This window comes from Aplysia californica, unplaced genomic scaffold (genome assembly GCF_000002075.1).
Source record: "Aplysia californica isolate F4 #8 unplaced genomic scaffold, AplCal3.0 scaffold00006, whole genome shotgun sequence".
Classification (NCBI taxonomy): Eukaryota; Metazoa; Mollusca; class Gastropoda; order Aplysiida; family Aplysiidae; genus Aplysia; species Aplysia californica.
This window is the reverse complement of record NW_004797276.1, coordinates 2,624,547-2,643,509: the sequence shown is the minus strand read 5'-3', so window position 1 is coordinate 2,643,509 and position 18,963 is coordinate 2,624,547. Positions and strand designations below refer to the sequence as shown.

General features: G+C 40.6%; 1 protein-coding gene across 1 annotated transcript in view; it reads right to left on the bottom strand.

Annotated features, from left to right (window-relative positions):
• Positions 1–18,963, bottom strand: part of LOC101849737 (alpha-mannosidase 2) — a 50,649-nt gene that overhangs the window by 19,005 nt on the left and 12,681 nt on the right. The window contains exons 4-10 of the mRNA XM_005089520.3: positions 12,692–12,836; positions 8,876–9,047; positions 8,173–8,300; positions 6,810–6,983; positions 4,479–4,659; positions 3,074–3,251; positions 2,156–2,346 (exon numbers count right to left, since the gene is read on the bottom strand). Coding sequence (XP_005089577.1) covers positions 2,156–2,346; positions 3,074–3,251; positions 4,479–4,659; positions 6,810–6,983; positions 8,173–8,300; positions 8,876–9,047; positions 12,692–12,836 — 1,169 coding nt within the window. The remainder of the gene's footprint in view (positions 1–2,155; positions 2,347–3,073; positions 3,252–4,478; positions 4,660–6,809; positions 6,984–8,172; positions 8,301–8,875; positions 9,048–12,691; positions 12,837–18,963) is intronic.

The window sequence follows — 18,963 nt, the reverse complement described above, 5'->3', positions numbered from 1 at the left end:
CTCGCGTGCGTCTTTAAAAAAAAAAATCAACAATCCCCCCATTCCCGAGTCCTATACTTCGCAGCGCTCAGACTTAGCATGAACTTTGGTGACCTCAACCATCGCCGATACTCACGATGTGACGAAAATGCACAGGTTCAATGACCGGTCACGATGGTGAGCCCGACAAGAAGCTTGTATAACTTTCTTTTTCTTTCTTTTTTTTCCACAAGAGACAGCACAGGACAAACGATTTATTTTCATGGCGACACAGCGTTTGTAATGCAGAACCTGCATGTTAGAAATGTGGCGCTATCAGACTACTATAGGTCCTACCGGCAAATTTCTAGGTGGTAACGAAAGCGAAAGTAGATCTTGATTTTTCCCGATCGAGCTTCGGTATCGCATATACAGTTCCACTTATTGCCGCCATAACCGCCTGTGCGCGGGCAACGTACTCTCAGGCCGAGAAAGACCAAATGAATTTTATATCACAACCGCGACCGGCAAAAATGAACTCAAGGACGTTATCGGATTTGGTTTTCAAATATTCGAGAACGTTTATGTATTTTCCCGGGTCTTTCACGGGGCAATTTACAGACTTCTTCAAATTCCCGTTGCATTCCGGGTCTGGGCGATTTTTTTCAAATGACCGGGTAATTCCAGGGGCCCCCGGGATTCCCGGGGCCTGGCAGTCACCCTGTCCGATCTGGCAAAATTCAAGGAGTTTTCAAGGAGATTTTTCCTTGAATGCAAATTCAAGGAGTTTTCAAGGACATTTTTCCTTGAATGCAAATTCAAGCAGTTTTCAAGGACTCCTTGAATTCAAGGAGGCCGCGGGAACCCTGTAGAGCTATATCAATAGAGATATTTCTGTTATTTCCATGTGCATAACTGTGGTAATAGAAAAAAGGATTGATTTAGTACAGTCAAACCTGTGTAAGACGGCCACCCATTGTCAAGGAGAGAAGTGGCCGTCTTAGGCAGGACTGATCAAGATGAAGAAAACAAACCATTCCCATCTGAGGTCCCAATCGAAAGTAGCCGTATTGTGTTGTTTTTGTTGTTGTTGGTGGTGGTGGTGGTGGTTTGTATTTTGTTTGTAATTTTTATTTTGTTGCTGATTTTGCACAAGGATGACAATAAAACGAAATGTATCAGACGAGGAAGACTAAGTGCCATGTTAAAACAAACACATGGGTCGCCACCACTCGGAGAACGAGCGACGCTTCTGTCACAAGTTCACGTTGACGTCCATAGTTACTTTGTTTACAGACTGGGTAAACAGTGACCACTCATCTCACTTGCGATTTGTGTATGAGTTCTGGGTGGGGCTTATGGGTTATGAGGGATCACATGCTTACCTCACCAGCAGCTGAAAATTGGTAGCTATTGGTCAACAGTGGGAGGGGCCTAAGCAACATGATCGGTTGGAGGGACTACCTAACAACAACGACAGGTGATTGAATTGTGACGGCTCGCCCACAACCCCTGGGGCCAATGCACAATTCATGATAAAATGTAATAGAGTCACTAAGGTGGCCGTCTAAGACAGGTGTTATTGCTTAGTGTGATAGGGGTTGTGTGTTAAAATATGGTGGCTGTAGCCGCGTTGGACAGGTGGCCGTTTTACAGTTAAATTATATAGAAAAAACGCAAGGGGGGAATGGAAAGTGGCTGTTTGTACAGGTGGCCGTCTTATAGAGGTGGCTGTCAGGGCAGGTTTGACTGTATTTGGAAATAAGGGGAATGATTCCTGACTACCATTTCTTCAAGTGTACAATGCCGTCTTTATTCTAAATAAGTGCCGGCCTCCTTACCAGCCTGTAAATTTGTGTGCAAGGAAAAAACCTGCCTTGCAAGTTAACAGGCTCCACCATTGGACGAAAAAGCCACATTTAAAATTTAGAACAAAAAGATGATAAAAAAAAACCTTGCCATATACCAAAGCGTTCATAAAAAAAAATATATGAAGTTAAGTTTCAAATCCTCTACAACAATTATAATGTGATCAAAAAGATTAAACTTTCTTAAATGTCTGAGAAAAGGCGTGTTGATGATGTAAGTATTGCAAAAAGAGTCTTCTTCCAAACATCTTCCTTCCACATGATCAATGCCGCAAACTCAAATGAAACACAAAAATAAATTGTTCCATAGGACAAACAATAATAATTACCGAAGTTTTGCATGTAACCAGCGGGCCATGTGCTTGTATAGGGGTCTACTGGTGTAAAATCCCGTCCAGTACTGGTCATCTCGGTCATTGTAAGGCAAAAAATCCCCAGTCAGGGATGGGAAGGACACTTTGGACTTTTCAGTATCAGTCTTAAGAGCATTGAAGAAGTCACTCACAGTGCCAAACTCCAACTAAGAAGGAGAAAATGAAATACAAAACAAATCACAATATCGCAGTAGTCTAATCATTTCTCAACAATATAAGTTTAAAATGTCAAAGAGCGTATTATGTACAAAATAGCATAAGGCCATTATATAAGTCTGAGTATGATGTACATGGATTTGCTCAACTGATTCAGCCGGCACTAAATTTCAACTTTCGATGCAGTAAATTTGGAGACCATTCTTATGGAGGCTGGGGTATGCTGATCAAATGCTTTTATGAAACACTAAATGTCAATAAACCACAATGTATTGCATATAAAAATTATCAGAACGAAAGAGCTATTCAAACAAATGAAGAAAAGACATCAGAGATAAGTAAGAAAAAGAAGGTCAAGTCGAAAGTGATAAACAAGCAGAAAATTCCCCTCACAAAGAAGTGTGCAAATTGACCGATTCGCAACTTTTCTGTTACTTTTATAATTCACTTGCCGTGGAAGAGAGGAGGAATGAAAATCCATACACTTCGACATACTTCAAAGGGAAAAATAGATTTGAAAAGGTCTTTGACTTCTTAAGCAAATAGCCAAACAGATCTATGCCTGGAATTGTAGGATTTTATGCTGTCCTTTCTCAGATTGGAATTCACACACATTATGTCAAAACTAAACACACTCACTTTGAACAAGCTCCATACATAAAGGATCAGAAGTCAAGAATTATAGCAAAACATTTTCTAAAAATGAAAATAACTTACATTAATATTCATGTCTGGATCCTTGTTCATGTACTCCATGAGCTTTTCCAAATTTCCAAACTGCGCCTCCCACTCGCTTGATGAATCATAACGAAAGTCGTCTCCATGAGGAACAAGCAGAACATTGCTCCGATACAACTCAGCCTTTTTCTGTAGCTGTTCCCACAGTGCCCAGGATCTGAACAAATGTTACAGAAAATTTCTCACAGGGACAATAAGGAATTGTGGGGCACTGTGGTGAAATCAGGCACTCATCAAAATAATGAAATCGAAGATATCTACATTTATCCCCCAGTTTGACAATTTTTTTCCAATTTTTGTTTTTTGGCTCAACACCTTTTATATCAATATAAAAACACATTTCCATGTAAATTTGATAGAAAAAAATTAACTCTTTACGGACGTATCGCCTATATATCGGCCCGAGTCCACACCCCTTGCGGTCGTAGCGCCCATATATCGGCTGTAAAGGTTTGCCTCAGTATTGTTTCGTTTTAACACGATTCGTCATTTATAATTACTTTTTATTGCTATTGAAAAACTTGGACAGAATTTAGGAAACGAAAACATTTAGTTCCACTGCGTCGTGGCTCAATTATCTTATCTTATCTTTTTGAATTTGTCTGAATAAAAGAAAGCACAACCTGATTATATTCTTCACATTCAATCGCAGTAGTTGCACACATTTGTCAGTGATACTTTTGTCCCTGGAAGGTTTGGGAAGGGGGCAGGGGGAGTTATATACTATTTCAAAGACAAGCACCTCCACTTTTTAAAAAATCCCAACTTTGTAAAATCAATTTTTTTGTATGGGAAAGAACACTCAAAGGTTACTTAAGAGGCAGGAACTTCAATTTAATGTCCATTTTCAAAAGGACTAAGAAAATGAAAAAAGAGATGTAGCCAACACATAAAAGCACCCTATAGTCTTTGTCAAGGGTGGAAAACATCGGTATAATGCCGACATTATATCGTATAATATACGAACACAATTACTAACACTTGAGTCAATTATAACATAGCAAATTTAATGCAACTATTATTTGCACCTTTCAGTAGAAAATCATAAAGCAAAAAAAAAAAAAAAGTGCAATTTCAAACAGAATTTTTCTACAGTCTAAGATCACTGATTTCATTACTCTAGACTTCAAACCACAACAGGATATTCTTCTCCTATGAGATTGTAATCAAAGGTAGATAAGCAAACAATAGCTTGAGGACTATAGATCATAGTTTATTCCACTGTGGGTTATTTACAAAAGGGAATATTTTCCTAGTTTGTCATATTTTTAAAATCAACCATCCTGAAGGCATTGAATCAATACAAGAAGGTTTTTTCATTAGAAAAGGAGTTCAAGCAAATATTTTTAAAGAAAAAAAAAACACTTGAGTGCAGTACACTTACAGCTTGCGAATGTTGGTCTCATTAACAGCCACTCTTGGAACAGTCTCCGTGCCCCGTAAGCACTTGTCCTCGTGGAAGTCAAACTGACAACAGACATGGGGATCTGGTCCGCAGGAGTAGTGGATGGCATACAGCAGGAATGGCATAAGGTGACACAGAGTGTCCGTCTTACCACTGGAATCTTTTTAAAAAAAATAATTTTAAAAATTAAAAAAAACAAACCAAAAAAAAACACATTAGAAAATTGATTAGTTCATAATTTGTGAGGCATCATGGTGAAATCAGGCGCTCGTCAAAATAATGAAATTGAAGATATCGGTAATTTTCCTTCATTTTGACCAATTTTTTTCTAATTTTTGTTTTTTGGCGCAACACCTTTTATATCCATTTAAAAACATACTTTGTTGTAGGTTTTTTTTACTGACAAACATTGATTAAAGGACTCCAAGGACTCTCCAGCTTTGGAAACCACCAAACTTTCGCAGCCAGTTTCTCAGTAGTTTTACCTCAGAAACCAGGCGAACCCGTCTTCCTTCAATCGCAAATACAGGGTGATCCCAAAAAAACTTTACAACTTGTTTTATAAATATCTTCCTCCATACTGAAGTTTTGCGTTTCAGATTTGAACATAACATTTGGAAGCAAAAAGGAATTTTTCTGATATGTATTTTAGATAAGTCCATTGAATGATTTTGCTCTATATAGCGCATTAAAAGAACAACCCATTTTCAACCTTGTCGCCATTTTCATAGCATGACGCACCAGTTCGCATTAAGCCTACCATTAAAAGTTGTAACAATCGTGCCATATTGCAAGCTACAGCAGTCTAACAAGTCAACAGAAGTCTGCAGATATTGTTTTTCCCACATTTTGTTTGCCTGCTGAGATCATGGCTACGTTTAGTAAAGAGCAGAGAGCTTTTGTATTGAACATTACCTCTCCACAAACTCACCATCCCTGATAAGTTCTGCGTACAGCATGGAGAGAATGCTTAGGTGCCCTCAAGACCTTTGGCGTCATGAATAGAGAAGTTCCCTCAGTTTGGATCTATAGCAAATCAGAACTAAAAAGTTCTTTAAAAAATGACCACTTCAGGTCGAACACGCACCATGCGCAGCCCTTTAAACGTCACCAGAGTGCAGATTTCAATAGCCGAGTCCCATGAGATGTCTGTCCGTAGACGATCTGCAGCTAGGACTTTCCTACACATCAACAGTCTGCATTTTCATGGCAGATCTTAACCTATGACTATACCATGTTCATCTTCGCTAGGTCGAGATGACATGGATCAGAGCATGGCAAGGTGTTCATGATTCCTCGATTGTCTTGTAATGAGGGAACATTTCATCTTTGACATTTGGTTTAGTGCAAAGCCCATTTTCACCCTGCGGGATATGTTAACTCCAAAAATGCAGTCTATTGGGCACCCCACTCTATTGTCTCTAGAAGCCACTTCTTAGTGAACATGTACAGTGTGTGTGGCTTTAAAAACTCATGGTTTAGCAGGTCCTTGTGTTAGGGCACCACTGAACATTTCGAATGACACGTTAAAAATGTGTCGAGTCCAAAGGAGGAAATGTGGAGCACTGCTTTTAGGAATTTCAGAATGAAATCATTAGGTTTTTAAAACTCTGTAAAAGAAATTGAATACTGTCTAATTATCACAGAAATGGAAAATTAATGTCAAAGAGAAAATAAAGAAAAAGGTAAACTAATCTTTTCATGACTTCCTTTACAAGATTTTTAAACATTGGCGAACTTAGTGTTTTTGGGTGCTTTTTTCTTTTAGCCGTTTCCGTTTTCAAAACATGTTTCTTCTTTGTGGATTTCATATCAAACAAATTCCTTTAAAATGAATTATGTCTGTTCCAAATTACAGCATTCTAGAACAATTTTTGTGCGAGATATTCAGAAAAAAAGTAGTAAAGTTTTTTTGGGTCACCCTGTATTTCGACTTCTTTTCAAGATAAGCATGTATTTTTTTCATTAAAAGATAGTCAAATGAACAAGCTTTAAAATTATACCAATAACTCCAGATGCCCAAAAATTGGAGAGCACCTGATTCTACTGCGTCATGACATATTTATCTTGTGGGATGGGGGCGTAGTGTAAAGATGCTGAAGCTTTTACTGATTCCGTCAAACAAAATATTTCCTTCACTTTCATTACAGCCTGAAGTTTTCCTTCATATTTTTGGAGTTTTACATTTTATATTTCATGAACCAACAAAAAACAAAAATTCATATTTGGATTAACTATTTGTCAAATATGAAATAATCTCCATTTCCAAATTAATGTTAAGTTTTTTGCATCTCACTATTGTATTCTTACCCCAGCTTTGTCTCCACATGAACTCCAGACTCTTTTTCTTGGCAAGGTATCTTTTTATGGCAAAGTGGACCCTTTGAATCACAATGTTTTTGACACCAGATTCTTTGAGCAAGTATGCCATTGTGGGAGAGTGGCCAAATGTATCCACAGACCAGGATGTGTTTGGTGTTATGTCTGGAAAAGAACATTTTTTTTTTCAAAAAGTCAACCATCTACTTCAAACTGTTCAAAAGAGACAACAGCTGTTGCAGGATTAGTGAACGTTATGGTAAGCAGTTTAAGATCCTTTATGATACTAAGCACACATTATCAACTCTGAAGGCTGAGCACTTTGTCAAATGGGTAGAGAAAAGGGGACAACAGACATAAGATGTGATGACAGACACAACTGACTGAGGAAAATATTAGACATGTAATTCAGAGCATAATAGAGGATCCAGTCCACTGTCCTACTATAAGCTAGTCTCACACACACACACACACCTCTCTCTTGCGAATCAGTATGTTACCCACCATTTCTATAAATGTGTATGTGTGTGTGTGTTGGGTCGGGGGGAGGGCATTCTTGAAACAGCAGCAAATTAACACAAAGAAAGGGGGAAGGGGGGGGGGGGGGGGGGGGGGAATCAATCTGTATCCTCCACATATACTACTAAAAACTGTGCCCATATCACATAGTTGTTTTAGCATGCCAGACTTGTGTCTTCCTTGCAAAACAAAATTTTAAAAAACGAACATAATGCATAACAAGATATAGACTTTTAATGTTGTCAAGGAAAACGATTAAAATTTTTCTACAGCCAGAAAATGTTGGGATGGTAAATGGTAGTTTCTCATGAAGACTCCGTCTCTTTTCAAAGTACAGTGTTTCTTTAAAATTATACACTGTAACCCCTTCTAATACAATTAGCTTTATCATAAATATTCAACAGGAGAAAAGGGCTTCAGTAGTTAAGTCAGTTCCTCGAGTTGACCTGTTTTTAAACTACAATCACAAAAAACCACGTCTACAGTGCATTTGCCATAACTGAGCCACACAGATGTTAGTGCTGACAGCATGATAAACATTTGTCAAAATAATTTTGCATTATAGCAAATTCCATTTTGGGTACAAGCACTGCATGAAAAATTTCAAACAAAAATTTGATCAGGCTGACTGTTGTCATAAAAAGCCACACTGGATTTGGTAAAAAAGAGCTTTCATCCCTGTTCGCTGGCATTTTAATGCTTGAAAAAAAAAAGACTCTGAAAGACAGCATAATGTACAGAAGCAAAGATTATGGGGTACATATATGTTGCAAGTGACTTCGTGAGCCTGCAACTTGCCTGAAAAAAAAAAGGCACACTGTAAATATAAATTTACCTAGATTCTGTTTCAACCACTGGTGACCTTCAACAAGCTGATCCAACATGGCGGAATAGTGGGCCACAGCTTCATCCGTCATCACCCAACCTCCAGTAACAATCTCCAATTGCCCATTGTCGATAAGCCTACAAAATGACCCAAATATTAGTTGATTATTGATAGAACCTGATAATGATAACAACAATAACAAAATAATGATTCTTAACACTGAGTAACAATTTCAAGTTCACAATAGAAAATAAGAGTAAAAATTAATAAACAAAAAGAAAACAACCAAAAAAAACCCCAGAAGGACATTCACGAAGATCAGATCCTAAAATAAATGATGCAAACAAATTCTAAATTTCTGCTACTAGGCTGCAGCTTACAACTGTTACAACTGTTAAAGGCATTTAAACACAACAAGTAAACAAAACATGTATTTTCCATACCTTATCAACACACAAATAATGTAAAACAAAGCACTAGGAGTTTCAAGTGTTTTATGGAATAGAAAGAAAGAAAGCAAGGAATATAGCATGTCCATGTACTATACGAACCATAAATTACATAGAACAATGAATATGGTATTTACACATATTTATGAAACACAAACAATGTAAAACAAATAATGTGGTGTCTACTTATGCTGTATGAAAACACAAATTACGCAAACAAAACATTTCCACTGCTATGAAGATGCCACATCATACCTTCTCACCTTTTTACCCTTTCTCGATCACCACCATCTTCACCAGAGTACCACTTTTCAAAAAAGGAAATTTCAGACCAGATAAACTTCCACTTGGGATGTGCTGACAAGAAATTAACCATGTTCTCCAAGGTATCTCTGGTCTGAGACTGGAAGTAGCCTTCAAAAGTGCTTTTCCAACCTGAAAAAATAAGAAAACAGCAAAAAAGTGATATTCCTAACTTGTTACTGAAAAAAAAATTCTGTTTAAAGAGCCATGTGCAAGTATTTGTTGTATTTGTTCAACATTACCTCTAGAATTATTCAGACTTAAAATAGCAAATATAATGTGCATTTTACTTTATCACATTCTACTAACACTTCTCCTTACCTATATTCCTTTTATTGGTTATTTTTCTGACCCTTTTTGTCACTTCCCCCTTGTATTCCTTCTTTCTCCATTCCTTTTTTCCCCACGCTTTATTCATTTTCTTTCTTTTTCCTTTTCTCTCTTCCTCACCTTTATATTTCTAATTCTGTTGGGGTTTTTTTCATTTTTGCAAAAAACAAAATTTTAGTCCAATTGAGCATATACCCTCATTAAAAATGTCCTTCTTTTTCTCTGTTTTCTTTTCTGTTATTGCCTCTCTTTTTCAGCCACTCCCACCCAACTCCCCCATTTCTTTTTACTTTCATCATTTTTTTCCTTCTCTCATTTTTTGTCTGCATTTATTCACCTCTCTCAATATCAGCTTCTTGATCTGTTTATGACTTAAGCAGGGCTGCCCACCCACCAGCATATTATGTTTTAGTAATCAGCAAATAAAAAAAAGAGTATTTTCGTTTTAAAATTCGTAATAAGGTCATGGATCGTCTTCTTCCTTGGGGTGTCAAGGACAGGAGTTGTACTTAAGAAAGTATAAAAGTACCGCAAACAAAGACATGATGAAAAAAGCAGTCTTGACGGGCTCGTCACTGGTCGAGTTAAGAAAAACAGGGCAGAAAAGGGGGCTATTGTACAGTAGTCTCCGTCTAAGATCCCACCGCTTACGATCTTGGTTCGCTTAAGATCCCACTGTTTTAAAAAAAAATGAATTTTTACTATACAAACGTCACCCCTAAGATCCCGCTCTGATTCACTCTGAAGGTCTACATTCGGCTAAGATCCAGCATTTCAGATAATAATTTACATAACAAAAAGCCGATCAGACAAGAGGGAAAAGTTGTAACCATTGAACTGCCCATCGCGTCAAAGATCAGCCACTCTCGTGAAAGTGATCACATAAGCGTTGTAAAACTCTATGAAACGGTACAATGTTTGGCCCATACAGGATCACACTGAGGTGAGAACTAAACGAAGTGTTTGTTTTCCCCAAACAATGCACTCGCATCTGAGCTCTCCATCTAAATTTACACCACTCGCTGGGTCGGTAGAGCCTACGCGCTTTTCCCTTTCGTCAACCCGCAGCCACCTCCCGAATCGTCAGCCACCCCCCAACCTTTGACACGGGTCAAACTTCCATCTATTTATAGGTAGTTAAATTACCGGAACATGTATTAGGCGAAGTGATTAGCAATGATAGTCGGAATAGAGAGATTGTTTTGGTCTCTCTTTACTCATCTGCACCACACGAATTTAATTGATGTTTTTCCCCGGACTCTGCCTTTACTAAAGTCTTGAATCTAGATCTAGTTATAATCTAGTTACAGGTTGCAGATTTAATAAATTGCCAACAGAGAGAGAGAGAAGGGGGAGGAGCAGATCTTGCGAGAACTTTCGGGCAAAACAAAATGGCGACCCGCGTAGTTCGGCTCGATTCGAAAAGTGAAAGAGCCATAGCATCTTTGTAGACGATCAAATTAGCTTAGTTTTGTGCAATAACGTCATTTTTTTCTTTGCTTTTGTTGATTTGCTCATCCACACCGATAGAAAGTATTTCGAAATTAGGAAAAACAGGTCTTGTTTCCCACTGGGTGAGAATAGCCAACGCTGGCAAGTCTCATCGGGGGTGAGAGGTCAATCGTAGGGTTTTTATTCTCACCCCGAGTGAGGATAGCCACTTCTTTACTTAAATGATTAGGTGATTAAACTTGATCTTTTATTGACAATATTAAAGTCAATTTAAGCTTCATTTCATTAGAAAAAAAATGAGTTAGGTTTGCTAACTTCTTAGACTTTGTGTTAAACAACACTTTTAACAAAACGAATCATTACAAGCCTAGGCTTAGCCTTTTTTGTGATCTCGAAGGTTTAAAAGTGGAAGTAGAAGAGTCTATTACTAGAGTCTAGAGTCTAGATCTAGTCCAATTTATTTAATCTCTTGAATGTACTGGATAACAGAAATCTGCACCCTGCCACTAGATTACAACTCTAGATTCGAGATTTTAGTAAAGGCAGAGTCCAGGGGAAAACTTCAAGAAATTCTCGTGTTGATGAGTAAAGAGAGACCAAAACAATCTCAATAAATAATATATCGCGACTATCACGGCACATCACTTCACCTATACATGTTCCGGTAACTACCTATAAATAGATGGAAGTTTGACCCATGTCAAAGGTTGGGAGTGGCTGACGATTCGGGAGGTGGCTGCGGGTTGACGAAAGGGAAAAGCGCAGAGCCTACATGTTTTCTCTAGGTGGAATCACATCGAACAGTGAACTCTTCTCGGACCATTGCAACAGTAAATTGTCTCTATTGCCGAATTTGTGAGACAGGCTAAATTTTAAATGGTGTGGTTACAACATAATGGTGCGCAACGACAAAGGTGGGGGAATTCGGTAAGAGATGGAAAGCTATAAATTTTGGACAGGTAAGGAGAGGGAAGGGGCAACTGGATAAGCAAAGATCTGGAGACTCACAATTAGACAATCAGTGTAAATGGCTAGCCTCAAGCCACTGTGATTGGTCATCAAGGCTGACCAGTCTTCGCTCGTCATATGTCATAAACCCACCCAGGGGTCACGTCAGTTCATTTTAAAATGGAGGGAGATCATTTTACCAGTTGTGGGCCTTAACAGGGGCTACTGTAGATTCTTCCATTGTTCCGTTTGCTAAGATCCCATTCGTCTAAGATTACGCATTTTCCTTGCTCCCAAGCAGAGGGATCTTAGATGGAGACTACTGTATTAAGCTTTAAACAATGATCCATTTTTTAAAAAGTCTCTCACTGGCCTTGGCTGTCACACAGCACAAAAAAGACAGGAATTTTCTAACACCTAGTCAACCTTATGTTTACCTTCCTCCTGGATTCGGCACTTCTAAAGTATAATGTTTTTCGAAGGGAAAAGTCGCACTGAGCGGCTATAAGAGCTCTAGGCAAAGAGGATGCTAAAGTTAGACATCTGCACGTGACATAGTGACGTAGACTGTCCGGGTCTGGTAGTTTTTCTCCACTTATACACCGGGAAAATTGGCAATGAGATGGGATATCTTAGAATTTAAAAAATCGGAATCAGGGGTATTACGGTCGTATTTTTGCAAAAATTGAATTAAAATCATGATGATTCCGCCAAATTCGTAATGATGGGCAGCCCTCACATATGCCTTGTGACTCTCTCATTCTCTTTTTTAAAATGTATAGTGAGATTCTGTCTTTCCCCATTACAAATACAATGATTGAACATTTCTGGATGAGAGTATACTTTCTGATACACAAGTAAGATAAGCTTTAAACACCATTAAATGCTTCATTTTTTAGCAAAAGCCCTATCCTAAATCAGAGCACAATTCAACGCTTTCTTCACCCTGCCTCTGCATTTCTAACCTTGAACTTCCAAAAAGTCAGCCATGATAGTAAAAAAAATCATGACAAAAAAACAGCTAGATTTCAATCTGTCACACATACCTGGGTCTTGATGCGAATGTGGCACAATGATGACCTTGAGTGGCTTTGGTGTGTAGGTCGGGACATCTAGCACTTGTATCCATCCACTGACAGTGTACACATACTGAGGGTATGCAACACTTATCGACCGCCATTCTGACTCAATCTGCAACACAGGTGAACAAACGATTTAAAGATCTATCTGCTCCCAGTCATATAAACCTTTGTTTCCATGAACACAAAGAGACAGCTTATCACTTCAATATTCATACCAACATTATGCTACCAGCTCCAGACCAAGACATTAAGTAAAAACCCAAGAAAGCAAAATCACTGCATGCGAAATGAAATGTCTTAGCAAAACCCTTAACATCAAAAGACGAGACAGGCAGAGAAATGAAGAAGTAAGAGCAGCTATTGGCACTGAGTCCTGTCTGCTTTTAATAGAAAGACTGAGAATAAAATGGTTTAGCCACCAGAGATGTATGTCACCTAGCCAGCCAGCCTCGAGAGCCAATAACAGTAAGCACTCAGGCTATAAAGTAGGGATGGTCAGGTACCGATACTGATACCCATTACCAGAACTCCCGGTTCTACCGAAGGAGGGGCCAATACCGGCACCTGGCCTCCAGTACCGGCTCAGGGAAGGAGCCGACACCAACGGTTAGTACAGGCTCTAAGAAGGAGCCGACACCCTGACGCTCAGAGAGTAAGAACGTATGATCGACTTCAACGGTTTTTTAACCAGGCCACGGGAAGTGTGCTGTGTGTAGGCATCTCCGGTGAAGGCCTAGGCCTTGGCCTAGCAACTGTGACGTCAGATGCACACAACGCAGCTGGTGACCTTGATATGATACATGACTTCAGATTCAAAATTGACAATCAAAAACAAAGTTTGCTTAAATTTAAATACGGCATCAAATCAGGTTCCACGCGAGCCACTTTGTGTATTTTGACACGCTCATTCCGAAAAAGAAATCAATTTTTAGCGGCGACAATTATTTTAAAAATTCTGCATGCAGAGTTTTATCCTGCGCGGGGGCAAACTTCAAAGTTATTTTGTGTCACAGTTTGCCTCTCCAATTCTGACGTGTGCGTGGGAAAAGGGTGGGGGGTGGGATGGGCGGCGCTGATCGTGGTGTGAGACGCAAGACGAGAAGTCTGTGACGTCACCTACTGGTGTCACTTCGAGTACCAGTATCTGTGCCGGTACTGGCGGTTCTTGGCACCCAGTACCAAGAAAGTGTCGACACTGGGCTTCGCCGGTACCGCCCAACACTACTATAAAGGAAAAGGAAGGCCACACAAAAAGGAGGATTAAGGGTGTCAAGGAAACCCTGAGAAATCATAATTTCCCAACTGAAAGAGCTGCGGAGCTGGCCTACCATAGAAAACTGCATCTTTCCTCACCGCTAAACAGCAACAGAGGATGAAAAAGTAAAAGTAAAGTAAAGTAAGTATAAACCTTTCTAGCATCAACGATCTTAACAAACTACCTCTTTCCAAGCTGTAGAGAAATAACAGACATCGAGAACACAGAGACTAAGCTTACCAATACTTTTTAGGAATAGTTTCTGTTTAAATTTCAGTATGAAAACCACACACTTTATTTAAAGGTTCATCAAAGTGAGACATTATTTTCAACCTTCCATTAACGGAAGGTACGGGTCTTCAAAATACGATGTTTGGGTCAAAATATCGATTTTCAACTTTTTACATTTTCGTGTACCTGGATATCTTAGGAACCGATACCCCCTAACCTCCATTAGAAAATATTTTTTAAAATTGTTTAGGGTCATTTCCTTTAGGGTACCTTCTTCAAAGTATGGCCCATTTTTATCATCAAATAAGCCCCAAATAAGCCCATAATTAGACAGTGACGACAACAATGTGTCTCCACGTGACCCTAACATGTTTAGAATCGTTGTAACGGCAAGCTTCTCCTCTTCCAAACCGTAAAACAATCTAGAATGATGTGTTTCTGACAGTTTAGTTATTGTAACTCATCGACTTGATCCATCCACACACTGTAGCTGAGTCTGTCATGATGATCATGTCTTTCAACCCCCATTGAACGCCCATATTTACACCTTTCAGTGCTGCCTCCAACTCCGCCATGTTGATGTGGTTGAAATCATCGCGTTTCCGCAACCAAGCTGCATCCTCTACAATCACCCCTCCTATCTCCACTATCGCACTTAGGGCCAAATCACTCGCATGGCACCAGATTTTGCCCTTGGTCTCCTTCGGCACCTTCCATTTGCCTTTGACAGGATCTTCTCGATGCATCCAGTCAAGTACCTCTTTTAGCATCATGCATGCTGTCTCTTCTGCAAAATCATCCCATCGGTAGCCTTCCGTTCGCCGTTTAATATAGCTACACGCAAGACGCAGCCATCCAACCACAGGATAATGTCCAACTAATTTTCCACACAAACTTCTCTCTTCGTCATTCGTTCTCTCAGCTGGCCTAGTGTAGGAATGTTATTCGACCTTGAAAACATCAACTCCCCGCTTTGACTGCAACTAAGCTTGAGTCCTAACACAGTTGCTTCATCCAATTTCTCTGGTGGTTTCATCACCAGCCCAAACCGTCCCAAATGAGCAATGACATCCTCTACCTTCACTTTGCTCATATCCACCATGATGTCATCAATGTAGGAACTTGTCGCTCGAATCCCAATCTGGTCAAAGCATATACTTCGTCTTTGTAACTCACTAGTTGATATCGCCAGAGTTCTGGCAACACATGCACTTGAAGGTACGCTGATTTCAAGTCGATGATCTCTGCCTTTCCTTCGATCTGTCTCCACTCTCTGAGTCTCTCGTTGCAAACGTCCAGCACTTCTCCGCCAGTATGACTCTCCACAAAATCGTTAAGTTCCCGGCTAAAATCCATTACAGGGTGTATCTTCTTTTTGGTCTCCTGTTCAACTCCCATCAAAGGAATACCGTCGACCTCTCCAGTCCAATGTACAAGGATGCCTTCTGCGATCCATCTGTCAACTTCCATGTCAAACTCTTTTTTCTTCTCAGAATCCAAACCACATTCATACTGGTCAACTCTGTTGGTCAGTGTCGGTGGGGTTCCTTCCTTCCAAAAGTATCGCACAGTCCAATGCTTGCCATCAAACCAAGCTTAAAAGTCCTTGTCCTCAATGCATACCTGTAAGTCAGGGCTTAACTTGCTGTTACCTATTTCAAAACCACCGAATTGCACCTTGTCTCCCCGCACAAGTACACCACCCAGTCGCTGGATTACATCCATGCCAATAACAACATCCACACCACCAACAATCTCGTCCACAACTGTCATTGATGAAATGATTCGAACACCCTCAACCACCAGTGGTACTGTTGAAATTCCCTTACATCTCACCATGTGACCGTCGAAAGCCACCATGGTGCTCTCACCATACCACCAGGCTACATGCTCGCTCTTCACAAGACTCGTTGTACAGCCAGTATCTACCATAGCTTGACAGTCTCTTCCATTAACAGTCACTTCAAACAAAAGAACCCTGTGTTCACTGGACGCATTCCAAAGATTTCCTTTATTAGCCCCAGCAACACAAGATTTGTCTCCATTACTTTCCCATCTGGTACCCGCTTGCACGGGTACCCTGCCTTCTTCACACCGACTCGCGATGTGCCCTTCCTCCCCACATTTGAAACAAGTGATCACCTTTGCTTTTCTCTCTGGGCAGTCCCTCAGCAGATGCGGCCCTTGACATTTAAAACACTTTAAAGTCACTTTATCATTCCTTTTATCGGATCCAGATCTAGTTCCGAATCCTCGACCAGCAGCCACCACTCCTCTTGCAGACGAATTACTCGTTAAGACCCTGGCTTTGCTCATAATCTCTCACTTTCATTTCCTCTATCCCTTGTACTTGTTGCAGTTCAATGCTGACGTGCTCGGGGAGTCCCGTCACAAAACGCTAGTTTGACTATTTCTTCCAATCCTTCACCTTTAAAACCACTGTCCCTTCCCATCCTTCTGATATTGTTTGCAAAAACGTCCACTGACTCCCCCGACCACCTCGCTGCCTTCAGCTTGCTGTACGCCACAAATTCACTATCCGAGAACCTTCAAGAAGCTTTCTCTTTATCAAGTCTTCCTTCTCCTTATCATCATCAGATAATTCCAAATAAACTGACAATGCGCTGCCCTCCAAGTACAGAGGTAAAAAGGTAACGAGCTCCTTGACTTTCGTCAATTTGGCCACAAGTTCAACTTTTCGTATCCACGCGCTCACGTCCCCCTCACCGTTGAACGGCTTCACCATGTCCGAAAACCTCATCTGGTGCGCCGCCATTCTGAATTTATAGGCCCAGATAGGCCTAAGATATTCAAGATTAGATATTCGTGTCTAGTCTCTGCCACCTACCAATAACCAATTTCACTTCTCAAACTCTGAATGGCTGCCGAAATAGCTTGTAATAAGATAGCTGATTCTTACCTCTACACCACACATCAGCTCACCGGGATATTCTTCTTCTTCTCTAGATTCTCTTCTATGAATTTTTGGTTCATACACATTCACCACCAGCCTGTGTCTAACCCCACTAACTAATGCCGTCATACGCTTGCAACACAGTTCACTCACACGCAATTCTGCTTTCGACGGGAGTGCGTTCTCGCTCACACATTTGCTGCACACCACAAAAGACAACATAACGCGCACGTTTCCGACTCGTCCGAAAACAACTGCAGTTATGAAGCAGGACACATGGCGCCCCATTTTGTAAATCTTAGTTTGTTTTGAACAAAATGAATCCCCGGTACTAAAAATAGTGACCATGATGTCAATATTCAGTCAGAGATTGCCGCGCGGTGTGAAATCTTCAACAGTTTTTTTAACGATCATCGCTATTAGGCCTATTTTCTTTCGATTCCAAAGCCTGTTGGACTGTTTTCACCAACGGAACCACCAAGTTTGCTTTTGTGTTTGCCAAAACTTTATCGCATTTCTCACTGATCTTTATTTTAGTGCAATCTTGTCTTTTTTGTATGTTCATTCAGTACCCTCCAAGAAGTTGTGTTCAATTTAGAATACATTCAGGTCGTCTTTTCTCCCTGGTTTGCCCGTTCATTTACCTTGATGTGTGTGTGGTAGGGTTGGGTCGGGCTCGCAAAATTAGCGTCCGCGAGTAACGAACTACTTGCTGGCACTACCCACTAAGGAGCGGACGGGTAACAAACCGTCCGTTTGTGAAGAGTAGTTCGCTACTCGCTACACATCGGGCAGAGACAATAGTTCGTTTAGCAAGCGAGCGGACGGGCGGACCGACAGACTCCATGCATTCCAGCGGGCGGACGGATGGACGGGGAGCAACTCCTTCCATTGCCTACAACTTACAACCCCCCCCCCCCCCCAAAAAAAAAATTAATTTAAAAAATCACCCCCCTGCCTCACATTGTAGCTAGGCATTCCTGGCGGAAATTTCCACCCTCCGGCCTTTGCGATAATTGGAACGTACACAGTGTCCCCCACGCACGAGATGAAAGGTTACACACATAGTACTACATCACCAGCCTCTCTCACTCCCTGTGGCACCACTAGTGGTTTGAAACATTAGACCTAATTAACAAACAATAGACGACGGGTCTAATCTCGCTTCTAGTAGGCTCTATCTCATCTGCTAGAGTTCGTCCGTTCGCCCGCCCGCTCAGTGAATAAAATTAGGGAGCGGACCCAAAAAACGAACTGTCTTGAGGTTCGCAGTTCGCTCTCATGGCCGTCCGTTACCCGCTCGCTCTGACTGAGTCTGCGAGTAACGAACCCGTCCGTCCGCTCGCCCCAACTCTAGTGTGTGGTGGGGTTTTTTTTGTTTGTTTTTGTTTGTTTGTTGGTCGTTTTTCTGTGGGTTTTTTTTTTTATAATGCAGGTGTTTTTACACATCTATTGACACAATTTAGATCATTTAGGAAGCTGGCTTTCGAACCTGCCTGTCACTATCAGAGCTAACCCGGGCTTAGAGGGATACCACATCCCAGCAGAAAGACCCAGCTACTCAAAAGAAAGTCTCAATGCTCAGGAACCGAACTCAAGTCTCCCGAGTGTGACAGTGAAGCGCCTGATCGCTACACCACAAATATTGATTGTTTGTTGTTGTTTTTTTTGTTAGGGGGCATGGGATAAAAAAGTGAGATAATGAACACCTATGAGAGAGAGAGAGATAGAGAGAGAGAGAGAGAGAGATAGAGAGAGAGAGAGAGGGAGAGAGAGAGAGAGAGAGAGAGAGAGAGAGAGAGAGGGGGGGGGGTGATGTGATGTGTAGAAATGATG